General features: G+C 30.5%; 2 protein-coding genes across 2 annotated transcripts; one reads left to right on the forward strand and one right to left on the reverse strand.

The window, feature by feature from the left end:
- Positions 1-830: 830 nt before the first annotated feature.
- LOC134711846 (guanidinobutyrase-like) lies at positions 831-11,137 on the reverse strand. The gene is made up of 8 exons (XM_063572778.1): positions 10,956-11,137; positions 10,101-10,226; positions 6,789-6,973; positions 6,203-6,300; positions 4,888-4,990; positions 3,563-3,707; positions 2,888-2,982; positions 831-1,874 (listed from the first exon to the last, which is right to left on the reverse strand). The coding sequence occupies exons 1-8, from the start codon at positions 11,122-11,124 to the stop codon at positions 1,776-1,778; spliced, it is 1,020 nt and encodes a 339-aa protein (XP_063428848.1). The 5' UTR covers positions 11,125-11,137; the 3' UTR covers positions 831-1,775.
- On the forward strand, positions 11,137-25,328 carry LOC134711845 (leucine-rich repeat-containing protein 63-like). The gene is made up of 11 exons (XM_063572777.1): positions 11,137-11,195; positions 12,639-13,338; positions 13,861-14,095; positions 14,779-14,867; positions 15,345-15,430; positions 15,834-15,917; positions 18,010-18,161; positions 18,879-18,965; positions 20,675-20,819; positions 21,704-21,798; positions 23,804-25,328. Exons 1-11 carry the CDS (start codon positions 11,175-11,177, stop codon positions 24,033-24,035), a joined length of 1,926 nt encoding a protein of 641 aa, XP_063428847.1. The 5' UTR covers positions 11,137-11,174; the 3' UTR covers positions 24,036-25,328.
- The last annotated feature ends 1,634 nt before the right edge of the window (positions 25,329-26,962 follow it).

Raw genomic sequence — 26,962 nt, forward strand, 5'->3', positions numbered from 1 at the left:
TGGTTTTACCTTCTCTTTTAAAGTCCCTTAGGTCAATAAGCTTCAGGAGTATTTTAGTACTAATAAATTCCAGTCTATCTTTTGGGTGGATTTGAGTTTTTCTGATGACAGTAAAGCCACTTCTGAACGCTAGATTTTTTAGTGTTTTTTTTCAAGAAGATACAGCCTTCACTTAAATAGAACGTGCAATTCCTTTATCCATAAATGAATATCGAAAATAAGAATAAAACATCAACACTTGCTTATATGTCTTATGGTGTTTTTACCCCTGTATTCCTAGTATTAAAGTCATTTTAGTGTCTAATTGTAAACATGAAGTCAAATATGACAATCTTCTGTTTTTGAGTTTGCCCTGTGATTAGGGACTTTCTGTTTTGAATCCACCGTTTTCTACACAAGAAAATGTCTGTATCAAGCAAGGAATATGGAAGTTGTTATCCATTCGATTGATGTATTTGAGCTTTTAATTTTGTCATTTGATTAGGGACTTTCCCTTGGAGTTCATTATTTTTGTTATTCAACTTCTTTTTTAATTGTGAATCCATTTTGTTTTAGATAAACATTTGGCACAGATTTGTTAGTCAAGTTACACTAAGATGTGAACCTTTTTTCATAGACATGGCATATACTTCAGTAACAAATCAATTCCTTTCCAGGTAATAAATATTACTTGTCTTTTATAAAATAATTTAATTCATTTGTAAATATGGTATAGGTAAAAATTATAAATTCAATATATGTATAAAAAAAAAAAAAAAAAAAAAAAAAAAGATCAATATAAATTACTACTAATTAAAAATATATAGGAACTATGTTTTATCATTATTGCATACATTTGTATATATAATTGTACATCTTCATATAATTTATATTGACTGACTAAAAAAGATTTTCAATAATGCATGTTTACCATTATGTTTTCAACAAATTCAGTGACATGTATAAAATAAGTAACATATCATACAATCTTGACAAAAAGGTTTGTTAGAATGAATTAAGTTCTGAACATTCAGTTCTCTAAAATAGAATTAGAAATTAGTTAAATTGATTCACTCTTTTCACCAATATTCTGAGAGTCAGAGACTGAATCTCCAAGATAACTTCAATTCACTGTTTACTTTTTTAAGAAATTGCATAGTATTAAAAAATGTATATATGTAAATAAATAAATATTCTCTGTTTCATTTTATATGAGCACTTTATACTTTATAGTCACAAAATTATAACTAATGTATTTATTACAAAACTGTTGCACAACTACTTAATAAGACTAGAAAATGGCAGCTTCTAAAAAAAATATAATTAAAATACCCTGCTGTAACATATACAACCACTTATTGCTTAAATTTTATGAGATTGCAGTCACCATAACATTCTTTTTGAGAAATGTTTAATGAAAATAGAAAACACTTTGTGGTTTAGGACTACATGATAGTACATTGTACTACCTTACATCTTTGATTTGATATCTAAAAAAAACATTAGATTTGATTTCATCTTTTTTTTAAGAGATCAAAATTTTCTGAATAAATCTTGTCGAATATGAACAATATAATAATATTTTTTTTAAAACTAAATAAATGCTTTTTTCTGATTATAACAAGGCAATATCAAATGTAGCAATATGTGGGAAGTTAATGAAGCATAATAAAGTGTACATCATATATGGTAAAGCATGTTCAGGGGAAGCTGTAATGTATAGTTCCTGATATGTATGGCACAAAATTATCATAAATGGTGACTGCAATATAAATATGAGGTTTCGTTCCACCTTTCTACTTATATATAACACCTGGCAGAACACATAACATTTCAAACAACATATTAGCTCCAACCAAAGCTGTAGTACCTGTTGTATCATAGGGAGGTGACACCTATAATAAAAATAAAGAAATAAACTCAAATTGTATATTACAAATATATTAATTAAGCTATTGAACACATCAATTAACTGTCTCTGATATTCATACAATTTTGAAAGTAACTAATACAAATAAATTTGATTGTTTGTTTAATGTCACTTTGAGAAACTGATGGATGAAGACAACTATGAAAGATTAACTTGAAATCAGGAAATATGTGACATCTTACCACCCCCCCCCCCCTTCTTGCAATATTTTATGTAATATATGCAGGTTGTTTCCATGGACAAACCAAAAAGAAATCATATCAACTACTGGATATCAAATCTATGGAAGATATTGATTACACACATATGCAAATATATGACACAAACAGTAAGCATAATTTATAAGAAAGCAAGAGAATATTGCTACCTAAAGCTCCTTATTTTTGTGAATCCCTTATGGTTTGAGCTTGCATGCATGTAAAGGTAAACTCCAAAACACCAAGTTTATTAAGTGATATTGTCTTTTTTAAATAAAGAGTCTCAGTTATTCAATATTATTTTATTTGGTTTTTAATTTCAATATGTCCATTACTGCATTCAAAATCTTACAGAAATCTGTAAAAAATGATTGGTGACCACAAAATAAATGAATCAACAGTAAACAGGCTATTATTTGAACTTGGAATTATTTTTAATTATGGAATTTCCTTAAATTCTTGTTATTGAAATTTTTAATAAATTCCATGTTTATTTTGTACTATAATGTTCTGTGATGTGCACAACACTTTCTCTTACAAAGAAAATAGTATATTTTCACGAGAATGTACTGTGCCATGCACAACACTATCGAACTAAAATACATTGTATGGAAAGTGTTATGAACCGTGCAAAACATCATAATACCAAATAAACATGGAATTTATTAAAAAAAATTAAGCACAAGAATTATGCAAATTCTATTAGTAAAAATAACTCCAAGTTCAAATAATAGCCTGTAAATAGTCCTTTCTTAGTGTGATATAACCTGAACTTTCTTACCTCCACTAAATCTCCTCCTATTACATTTAATCCTCTACAGCCTCTGAGAATCTCTAATCCTTGTATAACAGTTAATCCACCTACTTCTGGAGTACCTAAAAAAACAAACCCATACATTGTAAAATAACATGTACTACATTCTTAGATTCTGCCATTCATCAATTATCAACTATCAGGTGGCTAATTTTAAAACTATGTGCAAACCTTTAAGAATGTGTACTGAAATAGATTTATAATGAATTATCTACAAAAATAAAGGGAATAGTCTATTGACAATACTTGATTTGGTACTGTTTATACACACTTTAAACACTTGCTGTTTCCTTTTGATAATTGTAAAATTGTTCTTTAAAATAACTTGACAAAGTTGGCTGAGGCAAAAGCAAGGAATGATCAATTGTAAGAGATATATTGGTGTTTAAACCAAATTTTTATAGAAACATACTTATTGATATCTTCCAATGTATTTTTTTAGCATAACAAAAGATTAGATGTCTTTAAAAGTTTTTAAAAAGAAACAGATAAAATAGACTATGCACAGATAAATGGGTCAGTGCCAAGTAGTAGTTTATAAAATGGAAATAGGGTAAATATTGATTCATCATCTAAAAAAACATACAGGGGAAATGTAAATTTAAAAAGAGGATTACCAGCATATTTTACACTTATACTGACCTGTTCCTGGAGCATAACAGGGATCCAGTCCATCAATATCAAATGATATATAAACAGGCTTATCTCCCATCATTTGTCGAACCTCTTCCATGAGTGGTGTCAATGATTTATGCCAACATTCATGAGCCTGCACACACCGGAAACCCTGAAAACATAAAAAGAAAATTTGTAGATTTAGATGGTTATCAATGCAAAAATATTCTTAAATCATACAGAAAACATCTAGTTGAGTCCTCTTTCCTATATGTATACACTAAACACATTTCATTGAAGCTGTTTTGGTGTCAATTGTGAAATGTGTTAAATGATCAGCTGCAACAGTAATATATGAGGTCTCTATAGTATTTATGGGTAAATTATCACAAAAATAAAACAATTTCTTAAGTGAAAATTAACCTTAATTCAAAGGTTAAATTTCAACAGATAAATCATAAAATTTTCACATATAAAAAAAGAGTATACAGTTTCTTATCAATACTTTCACAAACTTTGACAAAATTATATTGTTTATAGTAAATTTATCAAGGTTTACTCCAAGTGTGTTACATGTGAAAAAGTGCCTAAATCTGAAGGTTAATGTCCATATCTCTAGAATGACAATTTTTTGACATATCAGAAAATGTATAAAATCATTTTTTACCTTACAATAACTGTGTAATTTGTCAGATAAGTTAATCCAAAGATATGCCAGTTAATATGTGACACATGAAATGTTGACTTAAATCTAGCATTTAAGGTGGTACCTAACACTACAGGGAGATACCTCTGTAAAATCAGCTAAACGTTTTAATTACGTTGTATTGTTAAGGGAATATTAAGCTTCTCAAGGATCAAAATAAGTGTTTGTCAAATTGATATATAACCAGTGTATTTTTTCTGATAAAACGGTTGGTTCAAATTTGAAAAAATATATATATATTTTTGTCAACGGGTGAAAATAAATACTTTGTCAAAATTTCAAGAAAATTAAACGAGCCAAATTAATTTTAGTTAAAGTGTTGGGTACCACCTTAAATGTAGACTCCAGGAATGACAAACCACAAATTTAGAAAATTTGAAAGGGAGCTTATCTTTATCAATCCCAACAACAGCATAAAGTTTTGCACAAATAAAAAATATAACACGATTACAAAATAGCAATACGTCATCAGCACTTGCTCAAGGAATTTTTTTTTAAATGACAGCAAGTAACCCATATCTCACTGACACTGGTTAATGTCCTGACAAACAGCACAATAAATTTAGTTTAATCTTCTAAATAATAATATAGTGAGTTGATCGTTTAGAACTTAAAAAATGATGGAAGTTAAAAAAACCTGTTTTACCTGTTGTTTAGCCCAATCATAATCAGAAGTACTATAGCCACTCCCCCTTAATCCAATCTGGATCACTCTTTTACCATCTAAGCATCCTTCTTCTATTGCACGCCTGTCATCAAAGTTAAAATTGTTGAAATAAAATAAATACAAATGTAGTCCCAAATTATAAAAGTTTTCTCATTTAAAAAAATCATTGACTTAATTAACCTAAAATAATAATTAGCACTGTAATAGCAGAAAGTAATTTGTTTAATAATTTCAATCAACATACGAAAAACATTGCTCTGGTTCTTTCGTAACCTAAGATTCTTTTTAATATTTAACTAAGAGGCTCTAATGAGCATGTGTTGCTCACCTGGATTAACTGGCCTCTTGCTAACATTATGTAAAATAAGCAGATGTGATATGATTTCCAATGAGATAACTAGTCTATCCTACCCGGCGGTATCTATCCACCAGAGACAAAATGACTTGGATGTTAGCAACTAAAGCATGGAATATAATTTGTAACTAAATCTGTTTTTGGTTGATCTTGTACTACTGATTATTTTTTTCTGCTTAGTTTCTCTTAGGGTGGTACCCAACACTTTAACTAAAATTAATTTGGCTCATTTAATTTTCCTAAAATTTTCACAAAGTATTTACTTTGGCCCTTTGACAAAAATAGAAAAATTTCAAAAAATTTTAACCAACCGTTTTATCAGAAAATTTACACTGGTTATATAGCAGTTTGACGAACACTTATTTTGATCATTGGGAACCTTTAAATTCTCTTAACAACACATCGCAATCTAAACGTTTAGCTGACTTTACAGAATTATCTCCCTGTAGTGTTAGGTACCACCTTAAACATACAATGTATATGGATTAAAGATTTTTTCAAAAACACAAAAAGGGGTGGCAACCATTATTAAAGGAATTTCCATTATTCAAGGGAAGTAACTCAAATAAAAATGGACTGACTATTATTACTATATATAGATGTTAACCTAGTTGCTGATCATTTTCATTGTTTAGAATTTCTTATAATCTTTTAAATTGTTTGCCCCCCAAAAATAAAGGCTGCATCTGTACCAAGAAGAATCATTGGAAATATTTTAACATATACGTGCAACAAGATACCCAAATGATGATCATGATGATTGCAGCTAAGTTTGGTTTTAATTCGCCCAGTAGTCAACATATAAGATTTTTGTAAAAGTAAATGTATGATTATGATAGAAAACAGACCCAAAGTAATGAAAATAGCTCACTTGGCCCTTTATGGTAATATCTGTATGTAGAATTATTAGAGAGTTGACCATTTTATATTTCTACATACCTGAAGGGAGTACCATGGGCTATCTTTTCCCCCAACATAAGATCATTTGTATCAGAGTGAGCATCAATATGCACCATTCCAACTGGTCCATGTTTCTCCTGTCACAGAACAAATTTCAAAATAAAAATTAAATCTCATTAATGGATGACAAAAATTACTCTGAATTTCATGCATAAAACCAATCTAATATTATATGGAAATTTTCCTTTTTATATTCTTTATATCTTTATATATATATTCTTTATATGTTCTTTACATCTTAATATTTATCATATATATCATATCTTTATATATATCATAGTAAAATTATTGTTCTAATTTTTAATAACTCTATAGGTTTCCTGGAAGTTTACCATTAATTCTATACAGCATGATTCTTAAAGACTGACCTCCCCCCCCTTTTCTCCCCTTTTCCAAAAATAATTGAATATGAAAAAAATCTTGCGGTTTTAATAAATTATTTAAGACTTAATATAATTCAAAAATCAGAATAGAACAATATTTAAATAAACAGCTGCACCAGCCTATGTCATGTTAAACATGCATCAAAGTAGAATAAAAAGAAATGTGTTATTATAAACAGTACCTTAATAGCCTGCAGAATAGGATAGGTCATTGTATGATCTCCACCAAGAGCTAAAGGGATACATCCTGTATTAATGATCTTCAAAAAATGTTTTCTTATGTCCTCACATGCTTTGGGTAAATTGTATAAGTTTATGTTGACATCACCTACATCAGCAACTTGGAAAGAATCAAATGGTGATGCTCCTAAAACAGATTATAGAAAACAATTTACAGAATCTGGGAACAGTATATCTAATATATATGTTCCTGACAGAATCTGCCATTTTATTAGCTGTACTTCATCTTTCAGTTCTTCTTTTTAGTCTTTATTCAACCTATTCACTTGATCTGACTTTTAAGTACAGATAAACTGAAATTCACATTTACCATTTTTATTTTCTTTTGAAAATTATTTTTATGAAATATTTTGAAGTAAGACATTACAAGAGCAGGAACTAATCTGTCACAATGATGACAAACCATGTTTTTCTGTATATTGAATGTTGAACTTTATATGATGGCAGGTAGTACAATGTAGTATAAAATGAAAGCATTGGTCATGTTGGTTTAACACCATTTTCATACCTGCCAATTTTTCAAATTGCCCATGGGGGTTTTACGTGAAAGATGTTTTTTATAGTCCTACAAAACCTTCAAGGGGACCTTCAAATATATTCTAATGTGGTTTTTTTTTTTGGCTTCTTAGTGCTTTAACAAGCTCATAGCCATTGTTAAATTAATTGTTTTTCTTTAAAATAATGGGCAAAATTGCTCTTACAAAATTTCGATTTGGGAGCCTCCATTGGGGAAATCACCCACAAATAGTGACAGTTGGCGGGTATGCATTTTCAATTTCAGTATTTTTATCATTATGTTTTTTTTTTTAAAGTCTCATTTTCACCACGAATTTTAATTTCATTCTGTTGAAGCAATTAAAAAAAAATCTATATGCAACAAATTGAACCATCAGCATTTACATAAAGGCCAAGTTAAACATACAAAATAGTCATCTAAATTCCAGTAATTTTGAAAAAGAAAACAATTAAGTTAATTTCAGGCATATCACTAACATACAGATTCCAATTGTGGCCTTACAGATATAAACATTTATAGATTTGAAAAAGGCATTTGACTTTGTTGATAGAGATATGCTACTGTACAAGCTTCTTCTAAATAAAATAGATGGGAAAATTTATAACTCTATCAAAAGCATATACATTAATACTACTGCTTGTATTCGTTTGAATGATACTTTGACGGATTGGTTTAGTTGTAATTCCGGTGTTCGACAAGGCGATAATCTTTCGCCGACACTTTTCTCCATTTTCATTAATGATTTAGTGCAGGAAGTTAAAGACCTTGACCTTGGTGTTAGCATAGGAAATTCAAATGTATTGATACTGTTGTATGCTGACGATATAGTGTTAGTTTCACCAAATGAAAATGACATGCAAGCGATGTTGAACAAAGTACATGACTGGTGTAAGCGATGGCGAGTACTTATCAACACTGAGAAATCGAAAGTAGTTCATTTCCGCCAATCCCATATAAAGCGATCAGAATACAAATTTAAAATTGGAGGAAATTCACTACAACCTGTCGACAAGTATAAATATCTGGGTGTTATGTTTCCTGAATTTAAAGACTATAAAGTGAATGCAGAGAGACTGTCGGAAGCTGGAGGGCGAGCACTCGGTGGAATTATTTCAAAAATTCATAATCTTAAGAATTTTGGAATAAAGACATTTGAAAAGCTGTTTACATCATGTGTCGTACCGATTTTAGACTATAACTCATCTGTCTGGGGTTTTAAAGACTATGCATGTGTTAACTTGGTACAAAACAAAGCCATTCGTTATTTCTTAGGTGTTCATAAATTCGCTCCGAAAGTTGCTACAAATGGTGATGTTGGATGGCTGCCTTGTAAAGAAAGACACTGGTGCAATATGATTAGACTATGGAACAAGCTTATTCAAATGGACGATTCACGGGTATGTAAACAGGTTTTCAACTGGGACCTTGAACGGTTGAACAATTGGTCATCAGATATTAAACTTATTTTGTCACACATTGACTTGGAAGATTATTTCCACCAAAAACAAACTTGCGATATTTCTCTTGTAAAAGACAGACTTTTCATGTTGTGTTCCACTGAATGGGAAAACTCTATTACAAACTTTCCGAAATTGCGGACATATAAAACATTCGAATCAGAATATAAATGTGAAACATATGTCGGACTGAACCTCTCTTGTTCTGAAGGTTCTATACTAGCACAATTTAGATGCTGCATACTTCCTTTGAGGATCGAAACCGGACGGTTCGTCGGAGAAGCAGAAGTTGATCGCATTTGCAAAATGTGTGACTCATGTGATGTTGAAAATGAACGCCACTTCCTGATGGACTGTGTCTTTTACCGAGATTTAAGAAATCAACTTATATTGGATATAGAACACTCTTTTGAAAACCTTTCTAATGATGAACAATTTAAACTTCTTATCTGCAATTATCCTAGAAAAACTGCTAAATTTTTGAACAATGCATTTAATAAAAGAAAAAACTTTTTGTATAGGAACAATCAAACATAAATTCTAACTTTGTCCGCTGTTAAATGATTATTATTTTTTATGTATAAATGTTTAAAGTGACTTATAGGTCCAAAGGGCCGGGTGTTGATACATGTAATTACAACTGCTTATTGAAATATTGTATATTGTCATAAAACACATGTCACTATAATAAATAATTCGGTATTGGTATTGGTATAAACATTTTCCTGTCAGATACCTGCTTTCCTTGTTAACTCATTTGAACAAATCAGAACAGTAAAATCTTCATGTTACCTACTCATAAACATATTTAAAACTCAAATGCCAGTTGAATGCAATACAATAAAAATACTGTTAGATAATAAATAGTAGTCAAATAAAAAAACTAGGGGGGAAAATCAAATATTTTAGGTATTTAGTACATCCTAGAAAAATTTTCAAATCTAATTTAAGTGTAAAGCTACTGAGTATGTATTTTTGTTGAAAATTGGATGGTTATGTCTCTTTGCAAGATAAACATAAAAATAATAAGATGTGGTATGATTAATTCCCAATGATACATTACCACCAACGATGGAAGTTTTTAACGACCTTGACTGGCTATGCAGCCCTTACAAAGTCAGAACATTACTAAACAGAGTTGGAAAGACATATATATGTATGCAACTTAAAGGTCAGCATATGCCTACAGCAATGAGCAAAACCTACTTTGTTTAGTAATCTATAACATTTCCCAGCATGAAAGAACATGATTTATTTTGAGCCATATATATACTTCTAACCTGTTGCATTGTTACATTTCCTTATTAAAGCAGATTCTGCTCTGATTTGTCTAGGTCCATATCTGGTGCCAGATCTATTGGAGGTCCCTATATCCAATGGTACTCCAACAAAACATGCATGTAGGCCTGTAAGAGCAAATAAAACATTTGAAAAATATAGTTGGAGTCCATTTCAAATAAGATAAAAAAAAATAACTGTATTTTTGAGAAATGCTAAGCTCCATTGTTACATTTATTTTTATTTAAAAAAATTAATTTCATGATCACTGATCATTGATGATTTTATTTTAAAATGCTGCATGCTTAGATGTTTTGTCATTGTTAAATATATATACATGTATATTTTTTTTTTAAACTTTCACAGTCACAAATTGAAATCTCCACCACTAAAAAGATACATGTATGATGACAAACAGACAGAGGGAGTGCAAACCAATAGTCCCCTTCGACTTCGTCAGTACAATGCAGTAGGGGACTAATAAACCTTTTTTTTTTAGTATTATAAATTCATTTTTTTATATTCAGAAATCCTTTTCTATTATCCAAAAAATATTTTCTCATATTAGAAAATACAGTACTTTTTTTAATATGGTAGAAAACCATTTTTGAATAAAAGAAAACCATTTTTTAATATTAGAAAACCATCTTTTTATATATGAAAATGACTTTTTAGTATTTAATAGAAAATTATTTTTTGTTATTAGAAAATGTTTTTTTTTCAAAGGACGAACTGTATTAGGTCAAACGTTAATCAGCGATTCGGACCAAGTCCTATAAGGCCGACCAGGTAAGAGGGCGAACTGACCAGATTCGTCATCTTGTATGATTTACGACTACGGGTCAACATTTTTTTACCTTCTGCTGTTTCCTGCACTGGCAGTCGCATCATTGATGCAATGCCTCCTGCTCTTGCCATACTGTGACCGGAGAGAGGTTCGTTGAATTGACTTAAACGCTTGCATGTTGAAAATAAACGTGAATTTACTTTCAGAGCAGAAACACATGACCTAATTCTTAACCCCATGTTAACTGATTCTCGCGATAATCTCGTGTTTTCATGGCTACAGCGTCAAAATGGCGCACAATGGACCCTCGGTAAGAAACAAAGATCGCAAAACCTATAAAAACATCTACAATATTCCTTTAACGCACACCAGTTAACTTTGATCGCAAAACAGAAATTATATTTAATTTCTTTTAAAGGAGATTTTTCCATTTTTGTTTTTTTAAAGGTTTTTACAAGGGGAGAAGGGTTCAAATTACTTCAACATTTTACATGTAAATCAAGGTGTCTGCGTGACAGTTATATTTCTAACGTCAATTAACGATCTTTAACACGTGTTAACAAAACTAGTAGTATATCTGACATGCTAAACACAATGTATTATCATACACTATAACACTTTAGAGTTGTCATGATCACAAAACTGGAGGCAGTACACAGAATTTTTTATTAAATGTTCATTCATACAAGATTTATGAGTCAAACAGAAAATATTTAAGATTGATTTCAGTTATATTTGTTCGTTTACTGCACTAGTACTAGTATTATCAAAAGATTGGGCTGTAAAGGGGGGTATCTGCATGGAAGAACAAGAAATAAAATTGCCATTTTACGATGAAAGAAAATTTAAAATGTCTTCCACATAGATATTTTTACGGATTTCATGAAAACACAGCGAATAATGAATTTTCAAGACTGCATTTGAAATAAAATTGACAAAACACATTGCATGAAAATAACCCTTTACCACCCTTGAAAAATGATTAAAAATGGAAACAGTGAAAAAAAAGTAACTCCCACAGAAATCAAAGAAATTTGCATACATGTATAATTTGTTTTGAAAAATGAGTCAAAGAGGCAGCTTATGCATCTAAATGCATACAGCAATTGGTCAGAAGTTGTTGAAATTTTGAAATCCCTATCTGATGCATGCCCCAAACAAGGATTTGTATAGTTAGACTATACAAATCCTTGCCCCAAATGAATGTGCAGACATATACATTTTTTTTAAATTTTTCTGACACAGACATTTCCCTGAATTTATAGTCCTCACAAAAAGTCAAGATTTGTTTGTTTACAATTGTTTGAAGCACTGCGTAAAGTTTTCGCGCGGAACCATTAACATTCAGCAATGAATCCGGTTCCTTACCTGGAAGAAGAAGAAGAAGAAGAAGAAGAAGATTTCTTTTTATAAGACTTTCATTTTACATGTTTTAAAATTTTCATTGAATACCATAAATAAATGTTACACATGTGCATGTACATGTATAGATATAAGCATGTTAAACGAACATCAATATCAGCTTATATCAAATTTATCAAACAGCTCTACCAAACACAAAATCATAATTTTTTAATCTATCCACATGACAATCTGTGCTGGAATTTAATCACAGAATGATTAAAACAATGACCATTTCTCATGTTTTTAGAAACTGATTCATATGTAGAATGACTGTAATATAGTATATTTTGCAGAAACTCTTTTTATTATATATGTACCTGATTAAATAAATGTTGTAAATATTTTTCAGGTTCTTGTAACCTCAAGTTCTGAAGAAATAAAGAAAAAGAAAGGAGGATTTAAGTTGCTTAGAAAACCAAGAGCACCAAAATTACCACCCATTCCTTTTCCCCCTTCTCCGGATCCAGCTGAGAGACCATTTTATGAAAATTATGATTTTGAAAATGAAGAATATGAGACTTACAGTTCCTTTCAACAATCTCCACCTCCAAGTGCTGTACCAAGTTTGATATCACCCCCACCCTCTGAATCAAATCCAAGACGAGGAATTAGTCAGCGAACTTTACATTTATATGGTTCTCCATTGAGTCATGTGAGTTACATTGCCAGAGAGGATAGAAAATATGTTTTAGACCCACTGTATAGAGATAGGACAAGCTTGGGAACTTATGTAGATGGGAAGTCTCTAGTTAAGCCTTTCAAACCAAGAGGTCCAGATGGATTGCCAGCTAGACCCCCAAAACGATACAATGAAGTACCATTTATACCCCCTGGAGATCCGCAGGATGAATTTCACTACTACCAGCCTCCAGCATTTACTCTTGAATCTTTTGTTGGAGAATGTGCAGATGTAATGAAAATGCCTCTACCCAAGGTCAGAGAGGCTATAATTTCAAAGCATAATTATAAAAAGTTGACAAATTTATTGGCACGCAAGCATATTATACAAAACAATGAAGAAATGCATGTGAAGGAATTTACCCCTGAAGGTACGTCAGCACTTATATTGTTTTTGTAGATATATATATAAGCCCATCAAGCTCTTCTGGTTGAAACTTAATGAATGACACTGTTTACTCTAACAGTATGCCATAGAATGCAATGAAGTTTTACACAGTCTTGAATTGGCTTGTGGAGTTTAATATTTATAGGATAAATAACATGTATATTCATATAATCAAGATACAGAAGAACAATCAACAAGTGACTAAACAACACATCAATTCACAAAAATAGCTGTCATGAAGTGACCGAGCAACACATTAATAGTCATTATTCACAAATGTGTGTACTGGTAGCTCATTCTGTATTTAGAAAATTCTTGAATCAGTTGTTCTCTTATACATTATGCATTATTGACCATTGGCTTTTTTTATGGAAACTTTTATGTAACTTTTTAACGTAATATTAAATGATACATGATTTCTTTTATTATCGAAGCTAACTTTTAATATAAAATGGCCTTATTTATAAGAGAAAATAAATACATTATATTATTAATAATATTTCAGATCAAAATATACCACCTACAGAACCAAGAATTCCACAGAGACAGCTTCTGGTAGAAATGGCTGCCATGATTAAACAACACGTCAGAGATTTGATGGGAACAGAGGTTAAATCTGTGATACGACCATTAAAGAAGTACAGTCCTCAGTATAACGATGCTAATATCCCTCATACTGAGATTATCTTGTACGAGGACGAAGAGACAGATTTGACCAGAAGTTCATTTCAACAAAGACAGTAAGCTTTATTCAAATTTAAGAAGTAATAGGAAATTGTGTTTAATCATGACATTCATGATCACGAAATTTTCATCCTAAAAAGCAGCACTTGTAAGAGCTTGTCTGTTGACTTTTAAATACATGTTTTACCATAGACTCTGCAATTTATTTCTACATTACATCTGTCCATTATTATGCTATGCAAGGCTTTATACATTGTATAGTCATAATTTTTTACTCATATTTACCAAAGTATCTTGTTCTCAAAAGATTTTGGATATTGAAATTAAAAATAAAATGCAATCTGTACAATCTTCTATTGTTTTTTTTTTGTTTTTTATCTTTATAGTTAGTAAAATGCAGATGACATATATAATTATACAACACTTATATTTTAATTTAATGTCAATATCTATATAGTTATGTGTATGCTACAATGTACATTGTATAAGAAATTTCAGAAAGAGGAATTTTATTGTTCATATTCAATTTTATGACATATATTGTTCAAATTATTTTATTGAGATAAACATTTTAACTTATATTGTATTGCTTATGAGAACAGACATCTTACATTCAGACAAAATGTATTTTTGTAGATAATTGAATATCAGGAATTTTACATTCTGTATACATGGTAACATGGTAACATGCCTTTCAGAAATTAAGATTCCTAAGGAGTAAATTATACTTTAATTGTAGGGATACTGAGGTTCCAAGTGCAGACACTATGTTCCATTCTGCAAGGTCAAGATACTTCCAAGGATCTGGAAGGAGCCAATCACCTTTCAGTAAGTTAAATTTCTTAACTTCTCCAAAACTACCTTATGTTAACACCTACCTGTAGTTTTTGTAATTCAAATTTATTCAGATTGGTACCCTCCATCTTTATTGAAAGTATGACAAAAAGTTTAATTGTGTAAATATGATTTTTTTTCATGATTATAGCCCATAAATAGATAAAAATTGACGAAAATGGAAAACCATCAAAATTGGGTACTTTCAAAGGGCCGTGGCAAAAAAAGAAGTGCACTACCACAAGATTTTTTTCTTCACCAATAATTTTTTTACAGTCATATAAAAACAAAAATCAGGTTAGGAAAAAAAGTTTAATTCTAGAAATTGTTTGCTCCTCAGACGTGTACATCCTTAGTGAGGTAATTTTTTTGTACATATATATTATGATCAAAATACATATTGTGAATTTCAATAAATTGAATACTTATACTGCTGCATGTTTTCATATTTGATTTAACTATATTTTTCAGCTGCACAAGGAGATGGTGTCATATCTCCCTCAGAGCTTGCTATACTAGATTGTCTTATTAATGGTGGAAAAATTCTTAGTTTGAAGGTATGTATTGAATAATAAAGAGAGACTAAATTTCAAAATTACATCTTTTAAGTCTTAAACTTGCCAACATTTAAAAACTTAAAATGTGAAAACAGATATATATATATATATATATACATTTTAACAAGAATATGTTGTAAATCAGCTACTTGTATATATATGAAAACTTGAATCAGGTTTCCATTTAATTGTTCATATTATTAATACTTGCTTTTAAACATTTAAAGAAGTTTGAAGTATGCATGTAGAGAAATGACAGTGAATATGTACACTTTGGTCAAAAGGGAGGTTGTTTCTTCATTACTGCCATGCTTTAGAAATATAGTGTATTTTTAAAACATTGTACCAGTATTATACTTTATTTTTGTTGAAGTTAATAAGGATTGATACTTTTTCTTTGTAGGCTCACTTCATAGCACAAGTACCTGACCTTTCACCTTTGATGAGGACCGTCACTTATATAAATCTATCTTTCAATGATTTCTCAGTAAGTATAGTAAAAAAATAACTTTAAATCTGTACTACTCTGTGAAATGTAATTTCGCAAATAATCAACAAGCAAAACATGGCTCACACTGACTTTCAATTTAGTCCTTGTTGTGTTGAGTCTGTTGACCATGGCCAGTCAACAGTATTTGAAATTTGAAAAAGAGTGACGAAGAATTATAACATGTATAAGTAATTACAATAGGCCCAGGTTAAATGTGGTATACTGTTATGAAAATCTGTTTTCAAAGTTCATTATTATAACAATTTTTCCTCTCTGATTCTAATTTAAACACTCTTTCTTGAAATATATGATGTAATTGATGTTCTTGTGAATGCTTAAGGATGGAAATGCTGTATTTCATTACTCCTGCTAGAACTGTAATTTAAAAAAACCAACATTGGATTCTGTTACATGTATGTCTATCATATGACATAATTTTCATAGATTTTTTTGTCATCTGCTTTCCATTTATTATCCATAAAGAATCAACACTACATTTGTTATTGCCTGATTAAAAATACATTATAATTGCATGGTTATACTATGAACACAATTTTCTAATTCTAACTTGTTTATCCAATTAGATAAACAAATAAACCATATGTTGGTTAAATTGTTTTTTGTTTGCAACATGAGACTCTAGAATATTCATGTAGACATTAGGAAAATACATGCATCTTATAAATTATATTTGTTTGCTCTGCACTCTTAAATATCAAAATTCTCTGTAAGCTTCATAATTTAAATTTTGAAAATACTATCTGGAGTGAAAACATAATGAAAATTAAATATTTATTTTGATAGAATTTCTATTTCAACTATTTCAATTATCTTTAGAATTCATACCCAGAACCAGCTAGGAGATTTTACTGTGTGTCTACTAGTACTGTTGTTGATTGGATTTGAAAGCTTAGTCATTGTTTTCATATTACCTTTGTTACGTTCTACTCATTAATCTGTTTGCCTTGGATAGTCAAATTATAGAACATGATTAAGCTTAATCTTGACCTCTGCTGTAACTTTTTTTGAAAAGATGGCTGCCATCTTATGACTTTTAGTGTCTGTTAAACCGGCGTTTTGCATTTGCGCCGATCTGCACTTCATTTGCGCCGATTTTTTCCTTCATTTGCGCCAATATTTTCTTTCATTTGCGCCGATTTTTTTACAGGTAAATTACAGGTGAATAGATATAAGAAGATGTGATATGAGTGTCAATGAGAGAACTCTCCATCCAAGTCATCTTATTTTTCATTTAACATTATAGACATCTTCCATAAGCCACTTGTACAAATTTATGAATTGTCAATCATAACATGTATATAACTGTTGTCCCCTGCTCACAGTGGGGAGGTGGAAGAAGGCCTACAAGATACATCTCCAAACATTTTCCCTGACCGTAACCATAGTTTTTTAGCCTCTATCTTTCGGACATCTGTCACATATTTATGCTCGATCTGTGTTTTGACAATAAAATCCGTGGTGACTCTGGCTTTACACAGTTTTATAGTACATTAGTAAGATATGTTGTTATATTTCAGGACACTTATCTTCCGATATGTATGGCCCTTGATGATTAAAGAATTGTCTCCTCGGCTCGTTTCAGTGTGCAATATGTCTATCATGTTACAGAAAAATATGAATCAAAATTATCTTAAACATAAATGAAAAACATTTAGAACCAAATTTTACCAATGGTATAGTACATGCACAAGTATTAATTTACCTGTAAATCTAATTAGGAGCAAATAAAAAATCGGCGCAAATGAAAAAATGAAATCGGCGCAAATGAAAGAATGAAAATTTTCAAAATCTGCGCAAATGTCATACGCCCTGTTAAACTTCTGAATACAAGGTAATTATTTCCTTAGTTTTAGTAGCTATTTCCTTTATTTTGAATAGTTATTTTCTTTGTTTTAATAGCTATTTCTTTTGTTTTAATAGCTATTTCCTTTGTTTTAATAGCTATTTCCTTTATTTTGAATAGTTATTTTCTTTGTTTTAATAGCTATTTCTTTTGTTTTAATAGCTATTTCCTTTGTTTTAATAGCTATTTCTTTTGTTTTAATAGCTATTTCCTTTATTTTAATAGCTATTTCCAAGAGAGATCTTAGGAATCCGACAGTTAGAGGTGCTGAAACTAAGGAACAATCCTCTGAGAGAACTTCCTCCTGATATTAACAGCTTACAGAACCTTCGAGTACTGGTTGTATCCTTCTGTTTGTTATCATCTCTTCCGTTAGGGTAAGAATACACAATAAATCTATACATTTCTGGCCTTTGGATTATTTTAATAAACCTACAATAATTCAGATTATGTCTGATACTTTTTGATTCTCTTTATTGAAGTGAGATACATGTATTTTGATATCCTTTTTTATATATATTATTGTTCATATTGTTAATTTTATTTGAAAATGAATCTTTTTTGTAAACTTGTACTGTTTAACAGTTAGTAATTTCAAATTCTAACATTATAAAGATAATTTTCTACTCCAGGCTGTCCCATAAAACATAGGAGTAGGAGGGGTGCTGATCCCGAAATCCCGGGCTTAAACACTAAAAATCCTGAAATCACAGACTTAAAAACATGAAATCCTGAGGTCCCGAAATTTCGAAGAAACAATTCCCAGATCCTGAAAGGGTCAATCCGGAAATCCAGAGCTAAAAATCACTTGATCCCGGAGTCCTGATAAAGGTCCTATCCCCCTTCATACATGAAACCCAACTTTAAAAAACTTTTGGTAGGTGTCAAGTACATAAGTAAAGATGAAAATGTAAGTGAAATTCTAAATTAGCCTTCATAGGTAATTAACCAATTTTAAGGTTACCTCCCTGGGTTCCATGTATATTTTCAAGGAGCAGCCTTTGACCTGGTTAACAACTTCACAATATTATTTTGTATTCATGGAAGTGAAATTTAATTTTGAATAGTTTGATTTTTTTATTCTTATTTTGCAGATTATTCTCCTTGCCAAAATTAGAACATCTTGACATATCGTACAACAAGGTGACATTTATTCCTATTGAAATAAAATTCCTTACAAGGTGAGTTATATCTACAAAAAAAGAAGATGTAATATAAGTGCCAAGTAAACAACTCTCAATCTTAGTTACAATGTATGAATGTTAACAATTATAGGTCAAATTATGGCTTGCAGCAAGAATCTTAGGCTTATGTCAAACAGCAAGCTACAAAAAAAAATGACTAGTGTAATTCAAGCAGGAAAACCAACGGTCTATATCAAGGATCCAGAAATTTTTTCACCTAATTTCAGTCATTTTCATACAACTTAAAAGTTGATGCCCCTTTTCAAAAAATGATTGTCAGAATCACAATACTGCTTGAGACTCATTATGAGTATGCTCATACTCGATCGTCATGTTCGTATCATCAACAAACTTGATTCACTGTTGCATCGCATTTGCTTCATGATTTGTCCTACCATTTTCCAAAAATCGATCAAGAGCAATTAAGGGAAGGCAACATTTTAAATATAAAATGAATTTAATGACTTAAAATGATAATATTCTCAGTTATCACTTATGTTTCTTTCGATTCTGAAGTCAAAATTCAAACCGGATGTAATGCAACAATACTAAAATGAACAATTCCGGACTCATTTCCGGGATTAGTTTTATTTACCCAAATCACAGGAAATCATCGGCTTTTTAATATTTTACCTTTATTAGTGCAAGAATATTAATTAAAACAGTTGCACTAGCTTTATTTAGGATGAAATTATTTTAAATTTACGATTAATTGTCTAAATCTGTGGAAGAGAATTTCAAGCATGCGCATCACATAGTAAACAAAGCATGTGTGTTAGAAGTAAAAAAATATAATTTTTCTACGTAAATTAAACCAAGTTTTAATTTAATTTTAAATCATAATTGACATTTAATGAAGCCAGTTGGTATGGAAGTTTTATTTCTTTATAATAATAGTTCGGAGCTTGTGATTCATTGCCAGGTGTGAATTAAAAACACAGGTAAAGAGATTAGCAATCATTAGCCAATAGCTCCCTGAGGCATTAATATAGTTTTTAGGAGGGCCCTCAGGATTATAACACTTTATTGGAGTGGCAGTTTAATTACAGGAAGTCGATAACAAAACAAAAATATGTTCAAAATGGTGATTTTGAAAGTCAATCTCAACAAAATGACCGAAATTATTACTGTTGAAAAATAAAATTTGACCTAAATCCCAATTAAAAGTTTAGGACATTATAGTTTCAGTTTAGGACATGACTGGCAAATATGACCGTTTCTGGACCCTTGGTCTATATTAGGAAATGAAAAACACATATGAACCACACCAACAAACAACCTAAGAACAACAGACTATTTATTGAATTTTAATAAAAACAATTATAGTTAAAATTTCCAAAGACTATCACTTAAACTCCTATCTGCAGATAACAGTGAATAGGAAACTTCAGGTAACAATTAAAACATCTTTACTTGTTTCGTGCATATATTTCAGTAATTCTAGAAAAACACTAGACGGTAGTGATATAACAAGCTGTAGTATGATTGCTAATGAGATAACAAACCATCAGAAACCAAATGAGGTAGATGTAAGCAACAACCGGTTACTGTAGATACAGCCTTTAACAATGAGGAACCCATACACCATAGCAAGATATAAAAGGTTTTGACATGCCAACTTGTAAAATGATTCAGATGAGAAAACCTGTTGGATTTTATGTACAAAAAAATGAAAAACAAATTTAATATTTATAATTGTTTTAAAGGTGTTTAAGAGAACTGAATTTGGAGGGAAATCAGTTACCAGCCATGCCTAGTGGTGCATTAGGGTTAGAGTTGGATTATCTGAATGTGAAGAATAATTTCATGCATCCTTTGTTCTGGAAGGAAAATACACAAAATCAACCACAGGTATTGTAAACATAAATTGTGTAATTGTTTCCATTTCTAACACTACAATGTAAAATTTCATCTTAAAGTTAGATTAATGCTACTTGGACTCTACTTGATGGAATCTGTTTGCTTTAAAACAGCAATACTTAACTAGTATAAAATAGCAAGATCTCCTCACTAGCAATGTTAAATATCTTGCTTACTAAGCTTTTCACAAACACCATGATAAAGTATGAAAAGGTTTCATTAACTGTTATAAATGTAAAAAAATATGAAAAGAATGTACAGAAGAAAAAAATTAATTCCTTCACAAAGGATTTTGATTTGCAAATAAAAATAGATAAAAAGAAAATTGAAAAAAAACAACTGACGAGGTAGCCCAGCATATTTTTTTATATGCTACTGGCTTGACATGAAAAATTATCGCTAGAAACTAAGGAGGCATGTGGCGTTTCTAATGAAATTTATACGTCATGATAAGTAAAATAGCGATAAACAGATTATCATTGATCATCTCTACTTGATTGCCCATCTCACTTTCGCCGTACCTTCTCAAGCAAGAAAATAAAAATCTTGTTGAGATGATCAATGATTATCTATAAGTCTTCATATAAAACAAACTTTATTTTTCAGATATAAACATATATATCTTTTAATCATGACTACAAAACCAATGAATTTTAACTAAACTAGAAATATTGATTAAGCAACAACATCTGAAAAAAACTATTTAAAATATATGTAATGAGAAATTATGCATGAAGACAATAAAGGTATCATTGAGTATATTTCACAAACTATTTGTTGGTTTGCACTACACTTTGATTAAAGTCAACAACCTTCAATCATATTTTAACAACCATGTCAGCAAGTGTAATAAAGTACCTTGATTTTCACTTCAGAGACTGATTGACATGGCCGCCTTAATGATGTTTAACTCAGATCTACATATGCATCCAGAACACTACCCTGAATCTGTCAACAATGTACTAGCTAGGTAAGGAATTGTGATAACTTTCACAGTCATTGGATAAGTAACACAAATACGAAATAAACCTCCCATCCATAACAATTTTGAAATATCAAGACCTGAAACCATGGGCCTGGAAACAGTTTTGTTTGTTTTATCAGGCAAGATTGATTCAGAATTCAAATACCGGTAAATGAAATTAAATTCTGAATTTGAATTTAAAAAAAATCAACTTTTTTAAAAACTGGTGGGTATAAACACAAATCATTTCTGAATTTTTTATTCAAACAAACTTTTATGGTATCCAAACATTAATATTGATAACACAGGTTCATTGATGTTGTGACTTCTGGTATTATACCTGACATTATGGTCTTAAAACAATCAATACAAAAGTTGCCTAAAAAATTTGACTAATCCTTGCCTGAGACGTACAATTTATAATGAATAGCTCTATAGTGTTTATGTTACGTAAACTATGTTGCTAAGAAAAGTCCAAGATTTAGGCCGTGTTCACATTGACCCAAATTCAGTGTTGTGTTAATGTAACTCACACGTAAACTAAACACAATTGCGTTCCCATCGATAAAACTTAATGTTTACATGTAGTTTACATCATGTTTTATCTACACACAGTCGATAGTCAATGTAGTCTTTGTGTAGGTTAAGTATACACAAAACTAGGCATTTAGGACATAAGTTTTACCGTGTATATATTTAGGGAGGAAACTATTTTTGAGTAAAATTGATATTTTTGATAATTATAAGTATAGTTCAATACAGAAATTGTTGTCTAAATTTTACAGGGGTGAGCTATGGATTTTGTTTTGGAAACAAAAGTTTCTAGTTATTGGCCCTGAAAAAAAATTGTTTGTTTCACCCTCAGCTGCCACTATATATAATGCTAAAATTGATTTTGACTTGTTACCAACATTTGTCCTGAAAAAGATCAATAGCCCACGCCCCTACCCCCCCCCCCCCCCCCCCCTCTCCAAAAAATGAAGTAAATAGTTGCTGCCTAATTCATTTTTGAAAAGGTCTTCCCGAATCGGCTTGACGTACTCATAAATATTTGCCACCGGTCTTTATTCAAACAACGATTCACGCATAAATGCACGAGTAAAAAAAGTGTGAGGTAAATGATACGTTGTCTAGTATCTCAGATCCGTTAAATAACACTTAAAATAAATTAAAAAAAACGTTACCCTATTGCTTTATCAAATACTCCTTTGAGAAGAAATACCATTTGAAACAAACAGAAAAGATAAAAATGTAGTGATCCCTAATATCTCAATCCTTTTTTTTCGGCTGTAAGCACGATGCTGCAGCTAACGTTTTCTAATGCGTAATCGAGACATCTCTAGTATATTCAAACTACTGCAAATTATAAAAATGGCTTTCATAAAGTAGCAACCACTTAACTTTAAAAATAGGGGAGGGTAATTTTTTTTTATCTGCGTCAGATTTTTTTTCGCGCGAACGTTTTTATTCCTTTTTTTTCGATGCTGGTGATCAAGTACTTTTTTTTCAATATTTAACACTATAATGTATGGGGAAACTCTTGATTCAGAATATTTTTTTTATCATCTGTATGACCATTTTTTTTTTTATCAAATTGGGGATCGGAATATTTCCATTCCCACCCCCATTTCGAGTCAAATGGTTGTTCCCTTACCGGAACAAAAATTGTCAAAAATTTTGAATTCAGTTCTACATAATGAACATTTAAATGACATATAGTTTACAAGTGGGAACAAATCTTATGTACAGGTAGCTAAACAAGGTGTATAGATGTGAACAAATGTATTGTGAAACCAGTGTACACTACACTAAACTAATTGTAAACATGTTTACTCTACACGGCGTTTGGTGTGAACACGGCCTTATCTTGTTATATATACAAACTTATGTTTGATTGTATTGAATTTTACTCTGTTACTGCTGGTATATTGACAAACTGATCATATTGCATATAACATACTTTTAAGTTGTCATTACTATCCTAAAAAACTTTGATTTATTTCTTTTTCAGTCGATCTGTTTGTGATTGCTGTCAAAGTGCTCTGTATGGACCAGGACTAAGAATAATTCGACCAGTCAGCAAGCTACATGGAATTAAAAACCTACCATTTATATTTAGGGCTTGCTCCCCTAGTTGTTTACAAAGTTTTAAAAGCAGTAAAGAAACATTATCAGAAGTTTTATATGGTGTTAAAGACAGGGAATATGAATATGATGATGAAGAACATCGTGAGCACATGTGATGACTCAGCATAAAATTTATATTTTTATAATCATGGTCCAAGTGACTTAATATAAATTTACCAGCTGGTCAAATCAATTTGTTCATAGTAATATATTTTATATCCATATAAATTTAGAACTCAGATGACCAAAATGGTAAGCTGATTTTTCAGCTTCAAAGATATGTCCTGTAACAAAGTTTTGTAGTATATAAGAGGTATCAGATGGTTCAAAAGTATCAATTTTTGGAAAATACAACTATTTGTGAGGACTCTTTCAATTTCAATTTACTGGTAATTAAAAAAAAAAGGAACTAAGAAAGGTCCATTACAATACCTATCCTAGATATCTAAATAAGCACAATTTGATAGCATTGATGAACAATTTGTTAGTGAAGAAAACCTGAGAGTCCAGGTAAAATCATTGAACTCAAATGAGCAACTGACAAATACTCAATCACATAACAGATTAAGTGTATCTTCCAGCAGCCAGTGATTCCTTGTTGGTTTGCTTTAAAAAAAACATTTTGACAATAAATTTTTCAATTATAAATTATGTAACTATGGTGAAAGTCAGGGTGGAACTCCCTATTCCATGCTAAACTTAGATGGTTTTATCCCTCCTGAATATGCTAATTTTGGTTTCAGATACTCCTAAATGATATATTTTGGCTATTCAAACTTTTGTCCTTTGGTTTGTCTGATGAAGGGTTATTACGCAGATACAGATTTTGCTAACCGAAATTAACATTATTCTAATATGGATATGCTGAAGTGATGTTTAAAGATAGATTTTGTTTATTGAACAACACACTCTGTATCAACGACTTTTTGAATGCTGTGGATTCATTTATTTTCGTGGGTATTAATTTTCGTGGATAGCTGAACACTGGCATATTCTTGGATATTTAATTTCGTTGTTTTCCAATCTCTGTATACAAAGCCTTTTGAAAATATGTAACTCATTGAAAATTTGAAATTGGTTCACCTGTACCTTCGAAATCCACGAAAATTGGTATCCAATGAATAATTATGAATCAACAGTAGTATGTTTCTAAGTATGAAAGTAGGGAGGTATGGATATATGAATGTATGAGTAATGGATGTATGTTTGTATGCATGTTTTCTGTTGATAGAATATGATTGAATGTATGTTTTTAAGTATAATTTATTTGTTTTAGTGCTGTTTAATTGAAAACTGTGATATATCTACATGTTAAAGTATGAATATTATAATTGTTACTATAGAATTTTTGCATTTCTTGCATTGTGATATTATTTTTGTAAAAAATTAAAATGTTAAAAAAATAAATATATGAAGACTTTTCCAAACCATTTATTACAATAAAAAAAGAAGATCTGGGGAATACTTTCAAACCCTTCCACTTTTAAAAAAGAAAATTTTAAATAAAAAAAATGCAACAGACAACTTAAGGTTGACACACAGATTACAACTGTATACATTTTTCCAATCATATCTTAAGATAATACATAACAAAGATAACAGGAATTGCCAAACACATGTTTATTGTATTCTGCGGTGTAAAAATATTTTCAGTTTTTTCTGTTACTCACTCAATTTGCATTGTCATATCTTTAATATCCTTCACAAGGTTTAATTAATTTCACAGAATGTTAAACTAGAAACAAGTTGTAGAAGACTTTTTTTTAAGCTGACTTTTTGTTATGGTTTTGATCATTGTTTAAGGATGTACAGTGACCTATAAATAGTTGCTAAAATCTATGTCTTTTGGATTTGGTGGACAGTTGTCTAATTTTCTATCAAATCACATTTCTTTATAGGACTTTGGGGAATATTTCCATTGTTTACAATTATACCACAGCTTCTGAACTTGCATAGCGCTCTCACTTTAAACTTAAACTGAAAATTAAAAATTCTTCATTCACCTTTTTTTATGCAAAGTGTATATCAGGCAGTCACATTACCAATTTACTGGCCATTTACTTTTTAGCTCACCTGGCCCAAGGAGCCAAGTGAGCTTTTCTTATCACTCATCTGTCATCACTCGACTGCCATCCATTGTCGTTGTTAACTTTTACAATAATATTCTCCTGAAAATACTGAGCCAAATTTAACCAAACTTGGTCACAATCATCACTGGGGTATTTAGTTTAAAAAAATGTGTCTTGTGACCTGGCCAACTAACCAAGATGGCCACCATGGCTAGAAATAGAACCTAGGGGTAAAATGTAGATTTTGGCTTTTATCTCTGAAACCAAAGCAATTAGAGCAAATATATCATGGGGGTATAATTGTTTATTAGGTCATTATGTATCTGCCCTGATTTTTTTATAAATTTTTTTTTTTTAATTTTCAAATAACTGCATATTAGGTTGCTACCCCTGAATTGGTAATTTCAAGACAATTTTGCCGCTTTCGGTTATTAGTTTGAATATAATTATAGATCTATAGAGATAAATTGTAAACAGCAATAATGTTCAGCAAAGTAAGATCTACAAAAAATGACCAAAATGGTAAGTTGACACCTTAAGGAGTTATTTCCCTTTATAGTCAATTTTTATTTTTTTTGTAAATTTTTATAATCTTTTACCTAAATCTTCTCTGAAACTACTAAGATGAATTTAACCAAAGTTGTACACAATCATCATAAGGGTATCTAGTTGTGTCAGATGACCCTGCCTGCAAACCAAGATGGCCAACATGGCTAAAAATAGTTTATAGGGTAAAATGCAGTTTTTGGCTCATATTTTTGAAACCAAAGCATTTGAGCAAATATGCTAGGGATTGAATAGTTCATTTGGTCAAGATCTATCTGCCCTGAAATTTTCAGACCATTCAGGCAACCCGTTGTTGGGTTGCTGCCCCTGAATTGGTAATTTTAAGAAAATTTTGCATCTTTTGGTTATTATCTTGAATATTATTAAAGATAGAGATAAACTGTAAACAGCAAAGTTAGACCTACAAA

This window comes from Mytilus trossulus, chromosome 3 (assembly GCF_036588685.1).
Source record: "Mytilus trossulus isolate FHL-02 chromosome 3, PNRI_Mtr1.1.1.hap1, whole genome shotgun sequence".
Taxonomy (NCBI): domain Eukaryota; kingdom Metazoa; phylum Mollusca; class Bivalvia; order Mytilida; family Mytilidae; genus Mytilus; species Mytilus trossulus.